Source organism: Anopheles maculipalpis, chromosome 3RL (genome assembly GCF_943734695.1).
Source record: "Anopheles maculipalpis chromosome 3RL, idAnoMacuDA_375_x, whole genome shotgun sequence".
Classification (NCBI taxonomy): Eukaryota; Metazoa; Arthropoda; class Insecta; order Diptera; family Culicidae; genus Anopheles; species Anopheles maculipalpis.
This window is the reverse complement of record NC_064872.1, coordinates 16,326,469-16,348,509: the sequence shown is the minus strand read 5'-3', so window position 1 is coordinate 16,348,509 and position 22,041 is coordinate 16,326,469. Positions and strand designations below refer to the sequence as shown.

Below are 22,041 nucleotides of genomic sequence, written 5' to 3'. Positions count from 1 at the left end.
TTGCGCTAGCTTCAATCCACGTCGTACACAGATGTAAAGCTAGTACAAAACCCACTCTTGGAATAAAAAAAAAGAAAAAAGACAGCGGCAACACAATCGATGCCGCTCTTCTGCTCGGCAAAGAAGAAACCTTGAAGACATTATGCAAATTTTGTCTATGACCTTTTTTTACCCTCCCTTCCTTCGTGCGAGTGTTTTAATTTGTCCCGTTTTCATTCGCAATTTTGTTCTGTTTATCTTCACGCGCTCCGCCAGATGATGTCCAGTGTCGATCTACGTCGGGGGACGGTGAGATGGAGTCGCCGATGTGCCGAAGTCCAGTACGCTACCTCACTTGCCCTGCTACTCGTCAGCTTGCTCCCGTCGGCATACAGCAGTCCCGTGTTCCCGTTCACATCGTGTAAGTATACGCACATATGAAGTTCGAAATAACAGTATGATGGTAAGATAACACGGGCAGAGTCCGTGGAACATGGAAGTCCAATCACCGGACCGGCCTGGTCAGTCAGTTGGGTAGGCATCAGATATGGGTAACAAAAAATCTGGAAAAGTGGACTAGTGGATATCAGATTTTACAGTTTAATTATGTCGGTAATGTGGGTCGATGGCATCATATTTAATTGGAGACAGAGTTTTACATACTTCCTTAGTAGGCTTGTTTCCAAAAATCTCTTTTCTTGTAAAATTGGAGCATTTTGTTATTCGTTTGAATGTTTTATTTTTTATTTTATTTTAAAAAGGCAGCTAATTGCCGTATGGTGGACACAGTGTTTGTTGGCTTTTTACTAACTTCACAAGGGATTTTCTCCAAATGTAAAAAAATTGATACGGGATTATGGTTCAGTTAATCATTCCAGGAATTGTGATTTAAATGTAAAAGAATATCTACAATTAAAGGAAATCATTCCAATCGCTTTGCTTACAGATGAGATTAAACTTGAAACTACTTAAACTTCATGCCATTTTTAAATTTATCCACGATTTTCATCATGACTCTTGCCTCCGACTTTCATACCACCGTTGGGCAATATTCGTCAGTATCAACCGATGCAATATTTACCATCAAAACGGTATTAAATAGAGCGAACAATTCGTTCAACCTTTTGCCAGTCGCCTCGCCAGCGAGCCAGCGTCGACACTGGACTGGATAGAATTTTAAACACACGCTCAGCTAGTCCACGATTCGGCGCGCCATCCGCATCTAAAGTGACCATTAAAACTTTGACTGCTACCGGCAGCAACCCAAAACCGTATCACTGCAACAACGATCCCCCTCCCCAAAAAAAAAACACAAAAACAACAACGTTAATAGGAGAACAAAAAGTTATAATAATGAAAAAGCAGCATAGCAGAAAAGCATATAAAGTGCCAAGAACCGTTAGGGGGACAGTTTTCCTCCCCGAGTCCCGTACGGTGGCTGTCGAACCGAGGACAATATACAAGTGTGCGTCTTAAGGTGTGTGTAGGGGGCAGCAGTGAGGTTTATGGTTTCTTACCGCATGTAGCTATTGTTCATTGGCATCGTCGAGACACGCCGTGGTCGACGTCCGGTAGTCTTCTATCCAGTTCCGTAGTCACGCTGTCAAAGCGAAAGTGAGCGTTTCCCGTTGACCATCTATGGCCGTTCCTCGGAGTGATGCGCACCATCAAAAATTTTACACCAGAAGCCGCTGCTGGCCGAAATTATCACGCTTTCCGAACCGGAACTTCTAATCGATGATTGCCTCTTGGCGGTTTTTTTTTTTTCAACGAAAGAGCCACCATGTCGGAACTGTTAGCTATTGATGTGCTTCTCATTATGTTTCTTTTATTTTTCATTTTTCAATCAAGCTTCAAAACAGAAGCAAGAACAGTCTCCCATTTTCATGATGGAAAACAAACGTTGATCCGCTTGTGCCTCGGTTATGACAGGCGAGTCGGTTTTTAATAACGATGCGTTACATTCTCCCTGCTGTGAGCATGTGCTTTTCTATTATTTTCGTATTTCCGCTACTTCCACCTGGAACTGCGTGACGCAAAAGACGCGTGCCACCCTGGGTACGGTAGATGCTGGTAGAATAATAACAACCCACCACCAGGGCGCAGGGCGAACTCCTACCGCATCTATGCTGCAATGGGCTGCCTTCGTTTTGTGCTTTCGTGGCTAAGCGTTAGTGGAACATTTTGGTGCATGCAGTTTATCGACCTTTCGCACGAAGTGAACTGTGCTCACAAGACCCACAACAGACAGGATAGCTCAACTCGAAAAACCAAGTTGTTTAAAGTTTTTTTTTTGAAACAGTTTTTTGTGTGTACCCTGAGGGACCGGTGGCTGGAGCGTCTGGTGTGCCTTTTTTATGCTCCTAAAAAGCGCTATTAAATATGGCTATGGAAATGATTATTACGACCAGGATGGTGATGGCGTTAGCAAAGAAGCTTGTAAACTGTCTGCAAGCTACTCTTGAATGGCTGCTTTTGCCCTAATAGCTACCGAAGCAAGTCGATGTAGGTGTTCATCGTTTATCTTCAGTATTAAACGGAGGTTGATACTGGAAAAACAGCTTACTCGCATGCGAATAAGTGCAGTCGTTGTAGGACTTATAAGCGTATATGCTCTCATAAACATCCCATGCCATTAGAAGAGAGCTTAAAACCATTAAAGGAGTTGCCAGTTGTGCATCCACAGCGCTTTAACATTTCTTAAAAGGCTCAGTAGGATATTACTGGACGGAAAGTATGGTTTTGTTACACTTTCAATCAGCAAACAATCCAACACTCACCTCAACTCTCAATTCACCCCAACACCCACACCATTCTTGGCGTGAAAGGACGGACCATTATCCGGTCTCTGTCCGAGCTCCTAAACATTCTCCTGCGTACTCTTTGTTGCGGTGTTTTCGCTTTCCCCTGCCCAAGCTCATCTAACTCAATTTGCACGGAGTTCCGAAATCACCGCGTACCAGTTCCAGTTTCGGAGTTCATTTAGAGTGAAAGTAGCCGTGGTTTGCGTGGGGTTCATTCGAAACAACCCACCAACCAACAGGGGCTAAACAATGTCCCATTCTAGTGCAACACTACCGGATTCGTCATGGAAACGAAAGCGAATGTGCGACGTTGCTCCATTCTGCACAATATAAAAAATATCCGAAAGCTAAAATAGATTCGTTCCGGCCGCACCGTATCGCCAAAAGCATGTGCCCATGTTTAGTTTTCTTTTACTTTGTTGGAACGCACCTTCCTTTAGCGTGACAGACTTGGACGGCGGCTTTCAAAGACACAAACAAACCCCAGCAAAGGGAAAGAAAAGCTTCTTCGCAAACAAGAGAAGAACGATGTGTCCTCCCCGAGGGGAAGCACATTTTACACGAAACTTGGAAATTCCTCACCCTCCTACCTTCCGCCAGCACGCTCAACAAATGCACTGGACAATTGCGTGTAAATTTCGATTTCGCTTTTTGCTGCTGATTTTCTTTCTAGCTTTTTGTTCTCTTTTCTTTCTTTCCCATCCGTACAACATTTTGGTCAACATTTCTTCCTTCCTGGTTCCACGCTCCGGCACTTTGCTTATCATAACAATTCGTCCCTCGAGGCTCCGAACGTGCGTGGTACGAGGCAGCGTGGATGGTGAAGTTTGCTTTTTAGAAGCATTGCTCATTTCATACCAATTTGGCCATTTCGGTGCGAATCGGGCAGCTCCCAAAAATTGAGGTTACCTGCAACGGAAAAATCGTCCTCATCGTATCATTTCGTCTGGCCCGGCGGTGGCTTTCTTTGTGTTACATTAGCACCATCATCATTGCTCATCATCATCATTCGGCGGTCGTGATCAGCCGCCCCGGGGATATGCGCGTAATTGACACGCCACTACGAATCGTATCGGCCGTTCGCGAGCAGCGGCCATTTCTCGTACCATTTGCAGGCATTAAGCTGCCCCTTGGGACGGGCGGTGGGAGTTTCACGCGTTTCACGCGATTTTGAGGTCACTGGGTAAACCTGGCTGGCAGGCCAGTTGGTGGGCCATGCTGGGCAGCTTTAATTTACTTTCTTCTTCCGCCAAAAAGCACCGCCCTCTCATTCGGCCCTACCCCCTCACCGAGCAACGTGGTGGCGATATCAAACGAGCACTATCAGCAAGCAATAATAGCAGCAGGGAAAGCAGGAAATGTTGCAGTTCTGGTAAGGTAGGAACCTCAGTTCACCGCAAACCAGCATTGCTAGTCAAACAACAATAACACCTCATGTCCGGTCCGGTCCAATAGCCCCCGAACGTTCACTTTCGTTCGAACAAGCCAAACGGTCACCCGGCCGATGATCATTAAGCCACAAAGGGGTGAACTTTGTCTGCTGTACAAAGTTTGAGCGCGTGTACGCGGCTACGGGTTGCCAATTCTGCGGCACCGACCAAACCGGATTCCGAGGGTGACGCACGGCACGGATTATGTTCACACTTTACGTCAAAACCGTCACCCGGAGAAAGTGTCGTTCGGGGAGAAAAAGCGAATTGTGCGGCGACATAAATGGCACCCTTGGGGAACACACGTGAGTCACGCGGTTCGATTCGAAAGCGCAAGTATTCCTAGCTGCCAACATTCCTGTCTCGGTTTGCTGATCAAACAGATAGGAATGGTGTGGCATGGTTGGTGTAGCTGTAGACAGGCAAAAGATGGGAAGGATGGAAAGGTACAAGGACGTGTTGATGAATTGTGTGTATTACTAGTCCCTGCGGAGGAGGGACTTCTGTACTGTGAAGAGAACTTTTCTGTTGCTTGGGTTGTTGAAAACGTATGTTGTTATCAATTTTTTTGCTTTCAAAGTGGGTCACAGCCACACGGAAAAATATAAAACTATATTGAGAATGAGTATTTCTAGGTCCGAAAGGATGTGGATACTAAACGAGGCGAATGATTTATAATGTCGCATCAACTGTCGATCAAACTTCTAATTTAGCATGACTTGCCTCCAATGATTATCACACACCCTGCTATCCCACATAGCACCAAAACCTCAGCATTCTCCGCTAAATGCTTGAGGAAATGATTCTAACGAGCGAGACGGCAATAAATAGCCGACTCTAGCTTGAACTTGACACTGAACTTGCTCGTTCAGGAAAAAGGAACTGAAATGACACAAAAGAGATCATACAACCGTAGCCAAGCATTCGTGGCTGTCATAAAAAAAAACCTAACTTCTACCATTTTCCCGCGGTATGTCTCGCTACCGTCCAGCGGCCATTGCCATTCCGATTAGTCTGCTGCTCGCTGGTCGCATGTTGGTCAACTGCCGTTCCGTTCATCCGGTGATGCCACCAAACGGGTTTTGGTTATGCAAACCCCCAAACGACCGATTCTAGAGCCGTTTCCAGCCTAACCGGAACGATGGGATGATCAGAAGCCTGTAGCACGGAATCGACCTGTCGTAGCAATGAAAACAAACAAAGTTAATTTAGCCCATTGTGGAGGGAGCAGAATGTGGTTGCTTTTTTGTTTTCGCCCGACGCATGAGCAAAGCTCTTCCACCACCCATGCGGTGCAACGTTTCGCTACGGCAGTTCTGTAACGAGCTTTGACAGCTGGAGACTCGACTAGATAGATGCGCCTAATGCTCTTGTTGGTAGGAGGCATTCTTGTTAGCGCATGACCTCCGCGGACCGTTCCGTTAGTGGCAGCAACGATGGGAAAACATCTGGATAGTCTCTTCGTTGGAGCGAAGAATTATCATGCATGTGTTTGTGGGACGTGTCAGATCCGGCTCGGAAGCAACGACGCATTGTTTCGTGGGTAAACCGGTGCGTTAGTTCATCACACCGAGCATACAGACATACCATCGGGTATCACCGGTAGTGATCGCGATAGTGTTACGCCTCTGCTGACAACTTTCATAACTCCTTTTAATTGCTGATCGTTTCCCTCGATACAACTCATCTCTTAAGCGACACAGTGATGTACGCTTACTCGGGGACATCCCCAAATCATCAGATACATCCGTACCTTAAGTAATGTTCAACAATTCATCCAAGTTAAACGAAAAGTAAATCTTTCAATCTTCATTACTCCCATGAAACATTGACAAGCATGGAAATCTCGTTTTAAAGTATCCACCGCTTCCACCAACGGAAAAGAAAGTAATCTGCCAGCAAAACCCCAAATCTCCTGAAAACATTTCTGCCGCCGAAGAAAGTAAAACTCCACCACTTCCCTTTCTCTCGTTGCGTCCATTGGCGCATTCGCGACTGCAGTTTTGAGCGCCGCTCGGAGAGCCATCATCCTGCCCAACAAAGGGGCAATTGTATAAGAACCATAAATCGAGGTAAACGATACCCCGGGCTGACCCACTTTCGAGGGCTCCCGTTTTGGAGCTCAAGAAAACAAGACTAATGGACCAAACACCAAGCAGAACGGGGCGAGAAAGAGGCATCGAGTGTATCGGCGGATGGAACGGTTTCATTTTAAATTCCATCCAGCATCCAACAATTTCCTGGGAAGCGTGTCCTACACGGGACATTCAGTAATTCATGAGCACACGGAACGTGTCTCTATTGCCATTTGCCCTTACCTCTACATGATCCGCCATTTCTAACGCTCGAAGGTACTCCGTCCTGGGGCTTATCGAATGGTTTTAGAGAGTATGCAAATGGAACAAGGGGGTTTGCAGGTGTCATTGCTGCGGGGAAAGATTTTAACGTGCGATACGGTGCTGAAAGAAACTCATAACACATTGACCTAGTCCACCCGGCGAGATGAAATGCTGGTCTTGAAGTCCAAATGTTCACGACGGAGCAAACTGAAATCTGGGCACTAGCGCACCCGACAGATAGCATTTACAACTGTTGCTACACATATGCATTCTTAATGTCGTTTTAAGGACGTAGTTTTAAGACTGAGCGCATGAAAACCATGTTCAAACAGACATATTTACCACTTTTTCTTTTCTTACACTTTATCATTCTAGTTCAAGCTAGCAGAAACCTTCGACATCTTCCCTGTGTGGTACGGAGCACTGGCGATGAAGGCATTTGCATGTTTGCTATCGATTGCTTTAAGTCCAACGGTACGCATCTGGGCGTGTGCATCGACAAAATATTCTTCGGATCGTGCTGTCAGGTCAATGTAAGTATCACCATTTACTGATCCTTTGCATCGAGCCATTCGGCTTTGACCACACATTTTCTCCCACAGGATGATCGGTTGCTCTTCGATCCAGACATAACGGATAACAGCATAGATCACAATTCGGCCGGTACCTTCCAACATTTCCCACAATCCTCTCTAATGAACACGCACAGAAAACCACCACTGACGGAAACGCGTTTACCAACAACCGCGGCGAGCAACGGGACCAAGTACGAACTACTCAGTACCTCTACGACTACTAGACGAACGACTGCAAAGAACAATCGACGCACAACTAGTACCGTACGAACAACGAAAGCTCCTTTAAAGGTCCAGCAAAAAGACGATATGCAGACGACTACGGAGTATCAAGAGTTCACAACGTTTCAGTACGTACAAAGCAGCAAGAATCCTGCTGGCAGTCAATCAACATCCACAACGACTGGCGGAGTGAGCAAACGTCCTGCTGCACGACCCAGCAGTCCTAGTTTAGTTACGCACGATAACCGAACTTCAACCATCAGAACAACGACTCCTAAGCCTTACAAAAATCGTCGTCCTACAGCTAATAAGACGACAACAGTACGACCACCGAACCGACGACCTCCTCAACCGCTAACGACAACCACGGATATTCCAACCACGATTCTGCCCTCAACGACTAGGAAAGTGCCCGCCCAGAACACAAGACAACCAACGACTTCAGCTACCATTGCATCCCGTAAGCCACCCAGTTCGATTGCCGCTTCACAAACGCAAACCACCTTTGCCTCGAGACGGCCAACGACGACTCACCAATCTTCACCGAAGACCGAATCAACAACGCCTTCCGTGACGTATTCTCGTCGACCAACGACAACGCCTTTGTTGGTGCCTTTAACAAAACCGACATCAAACCGAAGACGACCTACCACTACCACGACCACATCAACGACGCAGACGACGACGACTCCCATTGATACAACTCGTGCTCCCCGACCTAGACCTAAGCCAACGTCACAGGTTGCAACCGTACCGGCTACCTCGTTAGATCACCTGATCGAGACGAACTCTGCCAGCTCTGTAATCAACTCCAGTGCTGCTGCTGTACCAAGCAGTACCACTAGATCGACCTATCCAGCGACAACCATCAAAGTGACGCAACCCACTACACCAACGCCCACTCCCACACCAGCTTCTTCCACCAAGAGAACCACTCAATCTGAACCATCCGTACAAACATCGACTGTAAAGATGCCAGAATCTTCCCTGGAGCTAGGTGATACCGCTGACCTTGCTACACTCTCCCGACCCGGTCTTGTCACGTGGACAAGCATTCTCGAAGACACACCCACGGAGCGTCCCACTGTGAATCAAGGTAGGTACCTTTGGTTAATGGTTATTCATTCACAAAACTTTTCATTCGCTCATGATGCTTATTCACTCCATCATCATGCATCCCGACAGGCCCGACCACTTCCAACAGCTGGATACTCATTCAGACACTAACCCCCGAAGAGGTCATTGCTAGTAATCAAACTAACCAGCATGAACCATCAACCTCCTCCACTCACATACCACCAGCATCCGTCGAGGTGTCCTTCTCGCAGGACACCAAGCTACCGATCGAATCGCTTCTTCCGGAAGCGGCTTACGTGTACAATACGGTTCAAGAGGAACCTGCTCAAAACGTTCTCCTGTTGCCTGACGCACTCTCGGTACATTCGCAAGTAACGTCCACTTTACGAACACCCGGACAGACAGATGGTGTATCCTTGGAGGTACAGGCAAAGACCACGGAGAGTCCCATTGTCAGTACCGGTAGCTCCACCAAACAAAGTACGATAGCTCCTGTAAGCACCACGGTCCGACATTCATCCATCGTGCTGTCGACAACGGACAGTCTTACCGTCGTAACTGGACAAGGATCAGTCTCTTCCAGTGTCGCGGTAGAGATAACCGAATCGCTTGAAACGACACCAACTATCGTGACGTCGACCATCGCTTCATCCACACCGACTACGACGATTCCTCCCGCGAGTGCTGCTTCGACTCATTTTACATCCACCGTCGCACCGACATTAACGACCAGTGATATGTTTGCGAGCGTATCCGAACAGACATCATCAGCATCTAGTGAGGAATCTGGTAAATTGCATGGCTTTTAAAATAATCGGTTTAACCGAACCGCACACTAACTTCATTCATTTTCTTACTAACTGTACGTGAGCGGGGTGGAACGTAAATCCAAATACAAGCTCCATATAAATGCAGTCATTAATAACATAATTCCTTGCCGCGATCACTGCAAGCTTGTGCGCCTAGAGCACGTATAAATAGCACTATTAACAGATGTCAATTATTCTTTTATTCGTTTGTTCGTGTAGCAAGGAAGACATGATTCATTTTGGTTCGCTTTTGTCATACATCCTAATCCAAGGTTAAGACAAAATAGTTGTCGCAAAAGATCATTCCAAAGTCACATTTGCAGGACATTCACATTTGATCACAATGCTACGATCATCATTTGTTTTGTTTCCCAGAGTAGATCGGCTCGTAACATGTTGACATGGTTTATTTAGCTTGGAAGTATTGACGTTAAATGTAGGTTCTTTAATAACCGCTCATTTACTATCATCATAGGCACATCGTCTACTACCGATGGTTGGTCGTCTTCCAAACGACCTATCGACACGACGTCCACCACGGAAACAATGCTCGTCCGTGAGACCACAACTGAGGCTGCTGAGGAGTCGATCGAAAGCGCAACGGAGGGCAGCGGAGAGGAAGAGTCCGGCAGTGGTAGCGAGGAAGGATCCAGTGAGGAAGAAGAGGAAGAAGGGGAAGAGGAAGGAACTGATGAAAGTGAAGAAACTACCGATGCTACCACAGCCTCGGTCGAGAACGTTACCGACTCCCTGAGCAAGTTGACGAACGAAAGCACCACAGTGATGTCTTCCACCGTCGCAAGCTCTTCGGCACCGCAAAGCACAACAGTGTCCTCGACCTCGACATCTCTCGAGCCCAACACTATGACAGCATCAACCTTGTCACCGGTTTCGATCTCTGCCGGCATGACGAGCCCAGGCTCATCCTCATCGGTGCATTCAACGACGTCAGGCAACACGACGACAGCATTACCACTGCCACCTGCCACCCAGTCGAACCGAGACCCAACTACCGAGGGCACGACGACCGGCATGCCCATCAAGTTCCCTGAGCATCCTGCCAGCAATCAGACGGCGCTTCCGACAACGACCACACTGGCGATGCTCGCCAACGTAACCACGGACGGAGTAACGTTGGCACCCGACTTCCTAACCACCTCCACCCTGCCAACCCTCGAGGGCATTGATTATCGATCGGGTGAGTAAACCTTTGACCTGGCTAAATTATATCGCACACGCAACATCGCAACCATTACCGATCCGCCAAAAATTATCTCATCTTACGTACGGCACACCAGCACCACGTTATGTCTCATTAAGTGGCTCATTTCATCCTTGCCCATCTCACCTAGCGGGCATCGATTTGCTCTGAATGTTTGTTTGCTTCCCAGCGCACATAATACACACCCAACACTGCCTTTGGGGTGAGATCCGTCGGTGGATGGTCATAAAAATATAACATAAATAATTGATAATAACATAAAACAATTTCAACCTTGAAAGCAAGTTCAATGCTTCCTCCGCACGCCATCACACCAGCGGGAAGGGAAAACCACACAGCACACCAAACGCTGCGGTCACGAAGATCCGATCGGCATTGCTCCTTCTGCTCTCGCACGTACCGCACCGAAAGGATCGAGACGAGCAACAATGCTCATTGCCGCTGTGGCTCTGTTTTTCCCTGTCTTCTTCAGCCGATCTTTGTCATTACCACCGCGCCCGGGCCAGTTTCGCAACGCTAGGTAGCAAACATTGGCTGCGGGTGTCGGGTGTCCCTATTGCCTAATGCACAAACCGGACGAGCATCCCACTTGCCGTTTGCCATTGCCGGTACGCGCGCTACGGAAGGGAAAAAAACAAGACAAGGTCCGCTTCCACCGTTGCATGAGTGTATCATCTTCGTGCAAGAATTCTTCCTTACCAGGAATACCCTACCCAGGGTTTGTACTCCTAAGGAACGATAGAGACGCGGAGGTAGTGCAGATTTTTTAATGCTGTACATTGAACGAAAAAAAAAAAAACAATACCTCTCTCTCCCTCGAAAGATTTGCGAACATCTTTTCACGATTCCGAAGCACCAAGGCGCACATCGATCGGATGAGGCCGAGACGGACACGACCTGTTTCAAAATCGATTATACACTGATCGCTATCGACAGGTAGATCCTATTTACTGTAGGCCTTTTGGGCTGAACACAATGGCGCAGGGATGATTGATAGTGTGATAAATTAGCTTTATGTATTTAAGTGCCCCACGCTGTGAGGTTTCAAGCTCAACCAAACATCGAAAGGGGAATCGGTATTTTGGCAAACGCTGGAAGGAAATCATTTGAATGGAGCGAATGAGCTTAAAAGCTATCATTAAAACATACAATCCATAACCACGATATGCTTCTTTTTTTTAATAGCATCTCCTTAAGATAAGCCTCAAGAGCAATCTTAATGTAACGTCCATCACTGTACTGCGATCGGACATTAAATTGAATCGCACCCCCACACGGCATGAAATATTATCGAATCTTGACGTGCCTGAAAAGAAAAACCAAAGGCAACAATCAGCTCCATTCAGGTTCGTAAGGTCCTGTGCAGCAAAGTGGACGCTCGAGCACAACCACGGACCGATATGTAAGCCGTGAACATGTCGCTGAACACCTGATTTACTGGTTTTTCGGGCTTGTATAAAATAAATTATTTATATTTACTTAATGGTATCATTACTATCACACTGGTAATGTTGATTTATATCCGGCCGGCACTAACTTTGACGGTACGCGCGCGTTGCGTGATCCTTCCAGGCCTAGTGCGTCGTTGTCACCGTGGTCATGCAGGGCATTCACAGGTCGTTTGTTATCCGGTTTTTGTTTCACTCGCGTTTCACACTTTGTTAAGCAGCTTGGGTCTCCGGTCCGCGGGCCTGCCCGTGGTAGCAACATCCAGGTTTAGCTACGACCGAGGGGATCGCAAATAGTAAGACGTTCGTTTGCTTTCGGATCGCACGCATCGATTCTACGCGTTGGAATTTAGCCGGAGCAAGTGCCGTTCACGTCTCCCGTGTGGTGGCTTATCGCTTACATGTAAACATTATGTAATTAATTGTTACCGCAGGGCACATTTATGTGTAGGCAGCACGCAACGATGGCACGGGGTGTCCGGTTACTGACATTGTATTGTTTGCCTGGAAGGAAAACCGATCAAGTTCTTTGACATCCGCACCGCGCGAGAAATGGAGGCTGACACTGTTGCGATCGATTTGAATCGATAGCTTACATGTGTTTGTGATGTTTTACCGTAGGATCCCGAAATTAAGCTACAATGCTTACATAAAGATCCATTACACCTTTAAGTAAATCGTAGCCCCTTTGTCAGGTTGGTACAATAGCTGGCCATACATCAACGTTTTCACGCCATTGTGGGTGGTGTTGATAGATTCATCCCTGCAAGATGTATTACCACGCAGTGCGAATGATCATTTATCATACATAAAACCAACCCCGTAGGGGTCGCTGTTTTAACATTCAATTACTTTGCCAAGCAAAGGCGACACTGTTGATGTCCGCTACGAATTGATCGTTCACGGTGCGCAATGCTGTGCCATAGGTAGAAACATAAAACCATCGTTGACAGCGAATTCCTTGTAGAGTTCCACCAGTCGAGTGAGTGCGCGAACAGGCCGATATGCTTATCCGTGGCACGTCTAATGATAATCGGATGTCCTTTTCGCTTTCTGGTACTCTTCTCGTTTGCGTGAAGTGAATATTTCATTACATATTATGCACGCTGTCGTTTCGATCGTGCGAGTGACCCTTCCGATCGGTTGGCCGCAAATTAATCTTCCCGCTGCAGTACGGCTCTTCCTGATGCGCCCGGTGCACGGTTAGCGCGGTGCGTAGCTTTAAGTCAGCACGAGATAAGAAAAAGGAAGAACTGGTTCCCACACTCAGCAGGCCACTCGGTGCGGTGCGTTTGCTGGTCCTGGAGAACGCAGTTTAAGTGATACACAAACCGCGCACATCAAGATCGTACGGATCTGATTGGCTAGGATCATTTACAATTTTTATGGCAGCATAATTACGATTCATTCATCCACCCTGTGCCGTACAACTCATTAATGCACGCATCTTCGTTTCGCGATGAAGCTGATTTTCTTATTTATCTGCCGCGTTCCTTTCATTTTATCGATTTGCGTTACGAGCATGTATTTATACGGTTTTTCTGTTTCTTTCTTGTTTCTCTCTTTTTTTTTCTTATGCTAGTGTGCGGCAAACGGATGTTCCCCGAGCCGCGTATCGTCGGTGGTACCAAGGCAGCGTTTGGCCGTTGGCCCTGGCAAATCTCGCTGCGTCAGTGGAGAACGTCCACCTATCTGCACAAGTGCGGTGCGGCACTGCTGAACGAAAACTGGGCCATTACAGCTGCCCACTGTGTTGACAAGTAAGTACACGGTGCCGTTCTCACGTCACTTTAATACACAAACCCCTTTCACCACCACAGTGTACCGCCGTCGGATCTGTTGCTGCGGTTAGGCGAGTACGATCTGGCATTGGAGGAGGAACCCTACGGTTATCAGGAGCGCCGGGTGCAGATCGTCGCCTCCCATCCACAGTTCGATCCACGAACGTTCGAATATGATCTGGCACTTTTGAGGTAAGAGAAAGCTTTCTGAACCCTCCCGATCGAGCGATAGTGAAGGGTATTAACACTTCGATTGCCTTTAGATTCTACGAACCGGTGATTTTCCAACCGAACATCATTCCCGTCTGCGTGCCGGAGAACGATGAGAACTTCATCGGCCGAACAGCATTCGTTACCGGGTGGGGTCGTCTCTACGAAGGTAAGAGAGGGCGATAGGGGCATGGAAAATGAAAAGCCGGTATAGTAATGCTATTTTTTTCTACATCGACCACAGATGGGCCACTGCCGAGCGTGCTACAGGAGGTTACCGTGCCGGTGATCGAGAACAAGATCTGTGAAACGATGTACAGAAGCGCCGGTTACATTGAGCACATTCCACACATTTTCATCTGTGCCGGTTGGAAGAAGGGAGGATACGACTCTTGTGAAGGTAAGCATAAGGCTCTAACACGTCGTAAGAGAAATTATCATCGCTACAGTCAATCAAACAACTCTTTCCTTCGTCCTTCTTTCCATGTAGGTGATTCCGGTGGTCCGATGGTAATTCAACGCCCAGACAAGCGGTTCCTGCTCGCCGGTGTCATTTCCTGGGGTATCGGATGCGCGGAACCAAATCAACCCGGTGTTTATACAAGGATATCCGAGTTCCGAGATTGGATCAATCAGATTCTACAGTTTTAAACGCACCAGCCCCGCAAACCGTGCGGTGATAAACGGACAAAACATATGCAGTAGCCATGCACTACTCGTTTGGTGTACAGATCCTTGGAACAGTGCGCTTCGGAAGACTTACAATTTGGTCGATCTGATCCAGATCAGCCTGGTCAACTCTCGGCAGTTGAGCGTGTAGTTGTTGATGTTTGATAATTTGTTTACTAATAGCATTCAGTTTTATAAGGTGCCGTTTTGATCATCGATCTGCCAGCGGAACAGCTCGATCCCATCGCTCGATCGATGACCCACTGGCAGGTGGATCGTCGACACAGCAAACTCGATGGCGGGTGCATCTTCTTTTTTTTTTGGGGTGGCACGGTAAAGTTTAGAGGAAATTGCGTTAAGTTATTCTCCCGTCCCGAAGTTTTGCTCAAAGCATCCACAACCCAGTGAGTTCAAGGACACTCGTGAAGGTATTATTTAATTGCAAGCGGTGGTAGACACTGCAGTCGTTACAAACACACAGCAAGCTGTACGCATTTCGATTACAAATGCTCATTAGGGTCACACACACACAGTAACTTTAACCTAGCACAAGAAAAGAAGGAAACAAGACAGTAGTAGAGTACGCCGGTTTTAATAAAAGTACGTTGTGATAAATCAATGCATCATCGCAAGCATTGCAACTGAACGTCAGCGGGATCAGTGCACTTGTGCTGCACGGGATGAGTGATGCGAACCTAGAGTTACGACAGTTATCGGTAGTTAGACACTATTTTTACAAGTAAAGTACATGATGTTACATGGTAAGAGGTCTTTATTTATTTATTTATATGCCGCTAGATACACTTGGTACAGTCGCATGACCAGATTAAGATAACAACAATACAAAGGACGGAACGGTACGAAACGGAGGGACCATAATGACATGTTTAGTAACAATCGCATAGGGTGCTTCTGCTAGTGCAAGTCAAAAGTGTGTAATCGGTGAGCATTTTTTTGTCAGCAGATTTTCAGGAAGTGTGCGACAATTTCTTGTACATATTTTAAAATAAGACGCCACATCCATTCCGTTAACATCTATTTAAATTCGACTGTACTATACTTTGAAATAAAACATTTTAAACAACCACAAATGTGTCTTTCCGTATTCTATAATTGTCTTCTTCAATGTTATGGAAGATATCCTCTGCCAAATTTCATTTAATCTTGCCAACAAGCTCCCTGTGCTCCTCTACACCTCGTGCCGAAAGGGTTGTTGACGAGCACCTTTCTGTTGGTGCATGAGTCCGGCATATATTCCACGTGTCCCAACCATCGTATCCTTTCTGCCTTCGCCACTGGTAGAAAATATGCAATGCTTAACAGCTTAGCTAGCTCGTAGTCCTTCACACAGACACACCGCCAGTCGTGTACATTGCTTCTTGGAAGCTCTAAGCGAAATGTAAGTTTGAAACCCCTACCATAACGAATCTGCTGACGTGTGAGCAGGTTCTTTTTGAGTTTAGGACCCCTTCCACGTATGGGTATTCTTTTTTTACCAAAGTGTTACTATCAGCCATGGCAAACGTGTAACGATTTGTTTTTCCTCTTCAGCAACGTGTTTAAATTTAAACAAAAATTCGAAAGTATGCAATTTCCTAGCAAATAAGTTTCAACATATTGCCGCTAGGGTCGCTACTGTTCTATTCGAACATGTGCGCGATCAAATCTGCTCGAATTAACAAATTTAATGTTTTTACATCTTTCGAAGGCTTGCACAAGCTTCACGCCAATTTTAAACCTTTTTTATGTTAATTTTTATAACAGTCTTGTTCAATGTGAACACTTTTAACCCGAAGTGTTTCTAATGATTTAGAAAAGAAATCATGAACAAATCAAATCATTAATGCTCTCATAGAAGCTTAACAATTTGGCACATGAAATTAAATAAAACCTCTCCAATGCTTGGGTACTGAGGTCAGAAGACATGTCATCTAATCATACACCACTTACAGATTGATGAGGTTTCATCAATGCGAATCCGTCTAAGTTCTAAGTCCTTCAAACTCACATTGATTGATCATGTCATTAAAACATTGATCATGTCATTAAAATGGTGCTGGACAATACATAAAATCTATTAAATCCATCCACGCGGTCAAAAGAGGCGTGATAAGCTTAAACTATGATCGAATGATGGCGTTGAGGCGTTAACTAGAGAAACATATTAAATTGGTTGAGGACAGCTTTTCATCAACAGTTGCTGAACCTCTCCCTTAACTTAAAAATATATAGTGATTTAAGTAAAAATAACTTATATGCATTCAACAGAGTCCAAATTCAGTCGTTTACTTTAAGGTGCTCCAAACCACCAATTCAAAGGGTTTTAATAAAGTAATCTTCCCTGGAGCAATCTTCCATTGCATGGCAAAAGTTTAATTTCTCTCTCTGAAGTAAGCGACACAGAACCATTTAGCAAAATAACACTTTGAACGTGTGTATTTCCTTTCTGTTGAACCCTTGCTCTTCACACAAAGTACTTGCTATCACGCTGCAACTTTTGCTTTTCATATCTAGCCTGAGTATATGATGGGGCTTTCAAGCCATCGTTTTTTTTTTCTTGTGGAATCTAGGGAAAACTTTCGATTGTCAAATACGACAGGAAAAGAAAACATCATCCAATGCAACGAAAAAGAAAAAAGTAAAACCCATGCTCAAACAAAGAAAACCTACCCCTGAAAATAGATACAGCAAATAAAAGTGCTTCATCAATTGACGGATCATTCGGAATGTTCGCCCGTTTTTCTACCATCCCGCGGAGAGGTTGGATGGATGTCAATTTCCGGCACTGCAAGAAAGTCATCTGTGCGTCGCAGTACAATTCGGATAGAAGCAACAGAAACCGAAACCAAATCAACAACAAACAAACGCAAAAAAAAAAATACATACAAACTCTCAAAAGCATTACTGATTCGTTTGTTGACACTGGCACAAGCCAAGCTTTGCCAAGAAGGCGTCCCCATACGTTGAAGGGTTTAGCCTTCGAAGTCATTAAGCCGTCAGCTGCTATCGAGCTCTATCGCGGCTCGCTTTAATGGAGAAAACGATAGTTAAAAAGTAGCATTTAAATTTTGGGGTTTTTCGTTGGTGAAGATTTTGTTTTCCATTTGAAAGTGTCCAGCGAAACGATAGATTTTAATGGCGATTGATGGACGGAAAGTGTTTCGTGGTGGTGTTTGACCCGTTTTCGTTATCATAATGTGTAGGACTGTTTTCGCACCAACCTTGCCCTCCAATGTGTGATGCCCTTCGATAGAAGTCACTTGCCGTTCAACGACGTTCAAAGTAATGTTTCTTTTGCAATTCTAGAAATCTGTGTAAGTAGTATCTGCGACACTGACAAAGACATGTATAGTTAAGCAATTTAATAACAAAAACGAAGGAAAAAAGTGCCTTTCGCTAGAATGAATCCTAATTTAACTGCAAAATTATTAAACCATTCATTTTATCACCGAATATTGCCATAAATCAACCCCGAAGGCATACAATAATCAGCCTGAGAATATTTCCGTCGTGCTCACCACAGTAACGCTCACAATCGGAACCAATTCGCACGGATCGTGAGCGTTCGCACCCTGCACGGATTAGAAAGGGCTGGATGGCAAAAATTGTGTCCGCCTGTCCACGTGCATTTCTTTCACTTCGTCAAACCCAATTGAACGACCATTCAATTTTCCGGAAATCAAGATACGGCACGACTCTTATCCGCGCTCGTTGAGATTCCGTACAATGCGCACGAAAAGCGTGGATTGTACTGGCCGAGTGGCTGTTCACGATCTTCCCGGAAGAACCGGAACCAACCGGGGGTGATCCCTGGCTGAGAAAATAAATGTAAGAGAAAGAAAAAAAATAAAAATTGTACATCAACACCCCTTTGCGATGCGTGTCAAGTGAACGCACCCGGCACACGTGACGACGGGTCTGAGCAATGCTCGATTCGATTGGGAGCTGATGACGGGAAAGTGAAACTGCTACTTGTCTCCGCGCTATATGCATTCGGTGCTCTTAGACCGGACGGTAAAAGTGCCAATCTTGTCCAGAAGGATCGGTTGAGTTCTGTATGAAAAAATGGTATTGGATTCGGTTCGAGTGAAACTTTCCCTCCGTCTCGTGTGAAGGAATTTCGAGTACGCGAAGGAACTTCTGAGAGGATCTTTAGGAAAGTAAAGGGACTTCGAGTCGAAATAAAGGTAGTTTTTAGGTATTTGATTTTTCGCCTCATTGGAGTGGTTTTGGCTCTTTTAAGTTTGGACGCAATTTGATAACTGCAAGTCGAGCACTGGTTTCTCCACTATGCCACCACTTCATTATGCCATCGGTAAGCAGCAGCACCCACGATGACTTTCAAATATTCTAGTAATTCCATCGGTTTATCATAGTAATAATCAGCGCTAAAACCGTTCTCGATCAGTAAACATTCGTTTATTTTCCATTCGACCCTCTATTTACCAACCATTTGTGTAACGTAGTTTAGCAATCATTTTACTCGCGCTCCAGACGTGATGGCTCCTCTCACAGCACAATTAACGATCCAATTTTCCACCATAGAAATTCGTTTAAAATCATCTTCATCGGTAAACATCTACACGGAAAAGTGATGTTTGCGCTCGGAAACCTATCGAACGTGCCATTTGGTTTCGACGGGAACGAGCGGCTTTAGTACGAAATTCCAACCAATCGAACTGCTTTCACACCTGTGCCTGTGCGGGACCGGGAAATTGACGGCTCGGTAGCACTTGGCTCGGTCACGGAGAGTTGGACTTAATCGATTAACACACATACCGGGATGGGTGCAGAATTGCTCGCTGGCGATGTTCAATCGACAGTCTTAAGCACACGCACAGTGAATGTAATGGCGGGCGTTCGGAAGTGATACAATATGATGCTCCATATTTAGTCAACTATGTAAGTGGAAAGTGAAGCAAACGTTTGGTCTCATTTTTTTTAAAGGAATAAGTAAGTCTTCAACAAGAAGTCTTCTAAAGGACTTCTCGAATGTTAAAAAGACCATTAACGAATTATTTATAATGTCTTAAAATCTCAAGTTATTGAGCCCCAAGTTACTTATGAACTTCGTTATTCGAATCGACCGATGTTCACTTTGAACAAAATTCACACATTTTGGATTTGGACACACAGTTTTTGCAGTAGGGTGTTCAGTTTGCTCATTATTAAATTATTAATTAATTAATTATGTTATTAACTCATTGATTTATATCTCATTATTCGCTTCGATCGTTGGCATTACGAACAACTATTTTTTCTTGCAGTTAATGCAGTTGATTGCAGACGATTATGAAGTCTGCAATTGGGAGCTTCGTAAGTGATAATGGAGTCACAATTATTCTGTGTTTGATAGAAACAGTCACCATTCCCAAACTACTGACAACTGTAACACCATATCTTCTTCTTGGCCTGCTTAGGCAATCCGTTTTCAGGAAACTTGGTCTTGGGCTGCAGTCCTCCATCCGATCTCCGACAGATTAGACTTCTATTGATCCAGCCAACGGGCTCATTGTGCTCCTCTACGCCTCGTGTCGAACTCGGTCGGTCACTGACAACTTACCACGTGCCTCAGCCAACGTACCCGACCTGTTTTTACTAACAGCTCTGCAAGCTCGTGGTTCATTCTCCTCCGCCACACGTGCTCGATCACACCGCCGAAGATAGTCCTTGGCATCAGTCCGTCAGCATAATCCAAGACTCGTACCCGTATCAAAGTGCGGTATATCGAACATAGCAGGGACGATTCCCCTCTGAACAATGCGCCTTCGGATTTCGCTGCTTACGTTGTTGTTCGAAGTTACGATCGTACCAAGGTAGCAGAACTCCTCTGCCACCTCGAAATCATCGCCTTCACCTGATACTTTGCTTCCGAATCGGGTTCTTTCACGGCCAGTGTCTCCGCCAAGCAGGTATGTTGTCTTCGTCGCTTTGATACTCAATCCAATTCTATTCGCCAGGCGAACACCACATATACTCAGTGATCAAGATAAATGTATGTCTAATTCTTCTTGGCTCAACGACCTCTAAGGTTACGCCGGCCATCAAATGGCTTACTAGACCTGCCGATACCACGTAGTTGGATAGTCCGTCCTCACTAAGGGAGAACGGTCGGTGGATGGGATTTGAACCCCGGTCCCAAGTCCCAAGCTCCAAAGATTATTGTTTTTACCACAATCGACAGCTTAATGTGTTATTTTTGTTAGCTAAAAATGAGTATGCTTAAGCGTTGAAGAATTTATTTTATTCAAACCTGTAAAGATTAAAATCGACGAGTACCAATTCTCAATAGAAGTTAGAAATAAATCGTATTTATGTTATCGTACATCATCGTGTCATAAATAAATAACTCATTAACACTTTTTAAGCCGTGCAATAAACAACTATCGAGAAACATTTCTCCCACAAACCTAACATACCGTTTGGTAGAGGTCGCATGCACCTTCTATTTTCCAGGAATCCATACACAATATCAACGAAAAACATGTGAAAACTTCCACCACCTGTTTGCATCAAGATTACATTCTTTACGGCCCCACATTTTTCCTACCATCGTACCCAGCAGTAGTCAACCTGGAACCAGACGACGGAAAACAAATACCAACGCGAGCTTACTTTTGTCCAAAAACTCCCACCACAATTATCTGCTCACCGATATGATGGCACTCACCGCGAACGATTCCGACCGACGTAAAGGCCGCAGCACAGAAGCGAAAGCTGCGACTATTTGCATAACCAGAACCAGTACATGCGTGCGATGGGATGTTTTTGATGCAAATTTATTGCCAATAATAGCGACAGCGAGCAGCGGCAGAAAATAACGACAATCGCGATGCATTACTCGGTCGTATAAAGTGCATACAAGAAGCGTGCGCCGGTGCGGGATGTTCCGTGGGTTGGAACTTTAGAGAAATGGTTTTTACTTTTTCTGCGTGAAAGCATATAACGTTTGCACGGGAGGGATAGTAAACCACCTGTGCAATGGTGGTCGAGCTGCGGTTTCGTACCGTTCAGCACAGCGTTTAAAGAAGCACATTTTCCCCTCGAAGACGATTTGCATCCCGTGCAGATGTTTCCCATTGCCGGTGTTTTTTTTTTTCCTTTTTACATCTTGCTTTGTTTTTTGCCTTGCAATCACGCCTCCGGTTGTATATGACAGCCAACTGTTTAGTTCTCACCTTTTAATACGATAAGTAACATACGCCCCGGGGAGGTAAATTTAAGATTTATTGCACCGATGCACAGCACATGATCGTCACTCAGTTATGGCAGCTGATTTTTCTTTATGTACAACAGAAGTACCACTAAAAGCGTGTAAAAGGTTTTGCTCTGGGGCAGTTTATTGATATTCATATGAAAGATGTGAAAGGTTAAATTGATTTAAAATAAAAAGTTTTCATGAAATATCATTACAGCTTTCATCACAAAGTATAAGCTCCTTGTGATAACTTAGACCATCACCTCGTATGGTGATTT

General features: G+C 45.4%; 1 protein-coding gene across 1 annotated transcript; it reads left to right on the top strand.

Annotated features, from left to right (window-relative positions):
* Nucleotides 1-255: 255 nt before the first annotated feature.
* Nucleotides 256-15,372, top strand: LOC126565787 (mucin-5AC). Its single transcript, XM_050222997.1, has 10 exons — nt 256-400; nt 6,928-7,085; nt 7,155-8,445; nt 8,535-9,215; nt 9,711-10,433; nt 13,488-13,665; nt 13,726-13,878; nt 13,950-14,065; nt 14,141-14,296; nt 14,387-15,372. Exons 1-10 carry the CDS (start codon nt 256-258, stop codon nt 14,545-14,547), a joined length of 3,762 nt encoding a protein of 1,253 aa, XP_050078954.1. The 3' UTR covers nt 14,548-15,372.
* The last annotated feature ends 6,669 nt before the right edge of the window (nt 15,373-22,041 follow it).

Bases quoted from the DNA above. Each gene is read 5' to 3' on its own strand.
- LOC126565787 (XM_050222997.1), top strand. From the start codon at position 256: ATGATGTCCAGTGTCGATCTACGTCGGGGGACGGTGAGATGGAGTCGC. The intron at 10,434-13,487 runs GTGAGTAAACCT...TTCTTATGCTAG, and splicing joins GGGCATTGATTATCGATCGG to TGTGCGGCAAACGGATGTTC. The intron at 13,666-13,725 runs GTAAGTACACGG...TCACCACCACAG, and splicing joins GCTGCCCACTGTGTTGACAA to TGTACCGCCGTCGGATCTGT.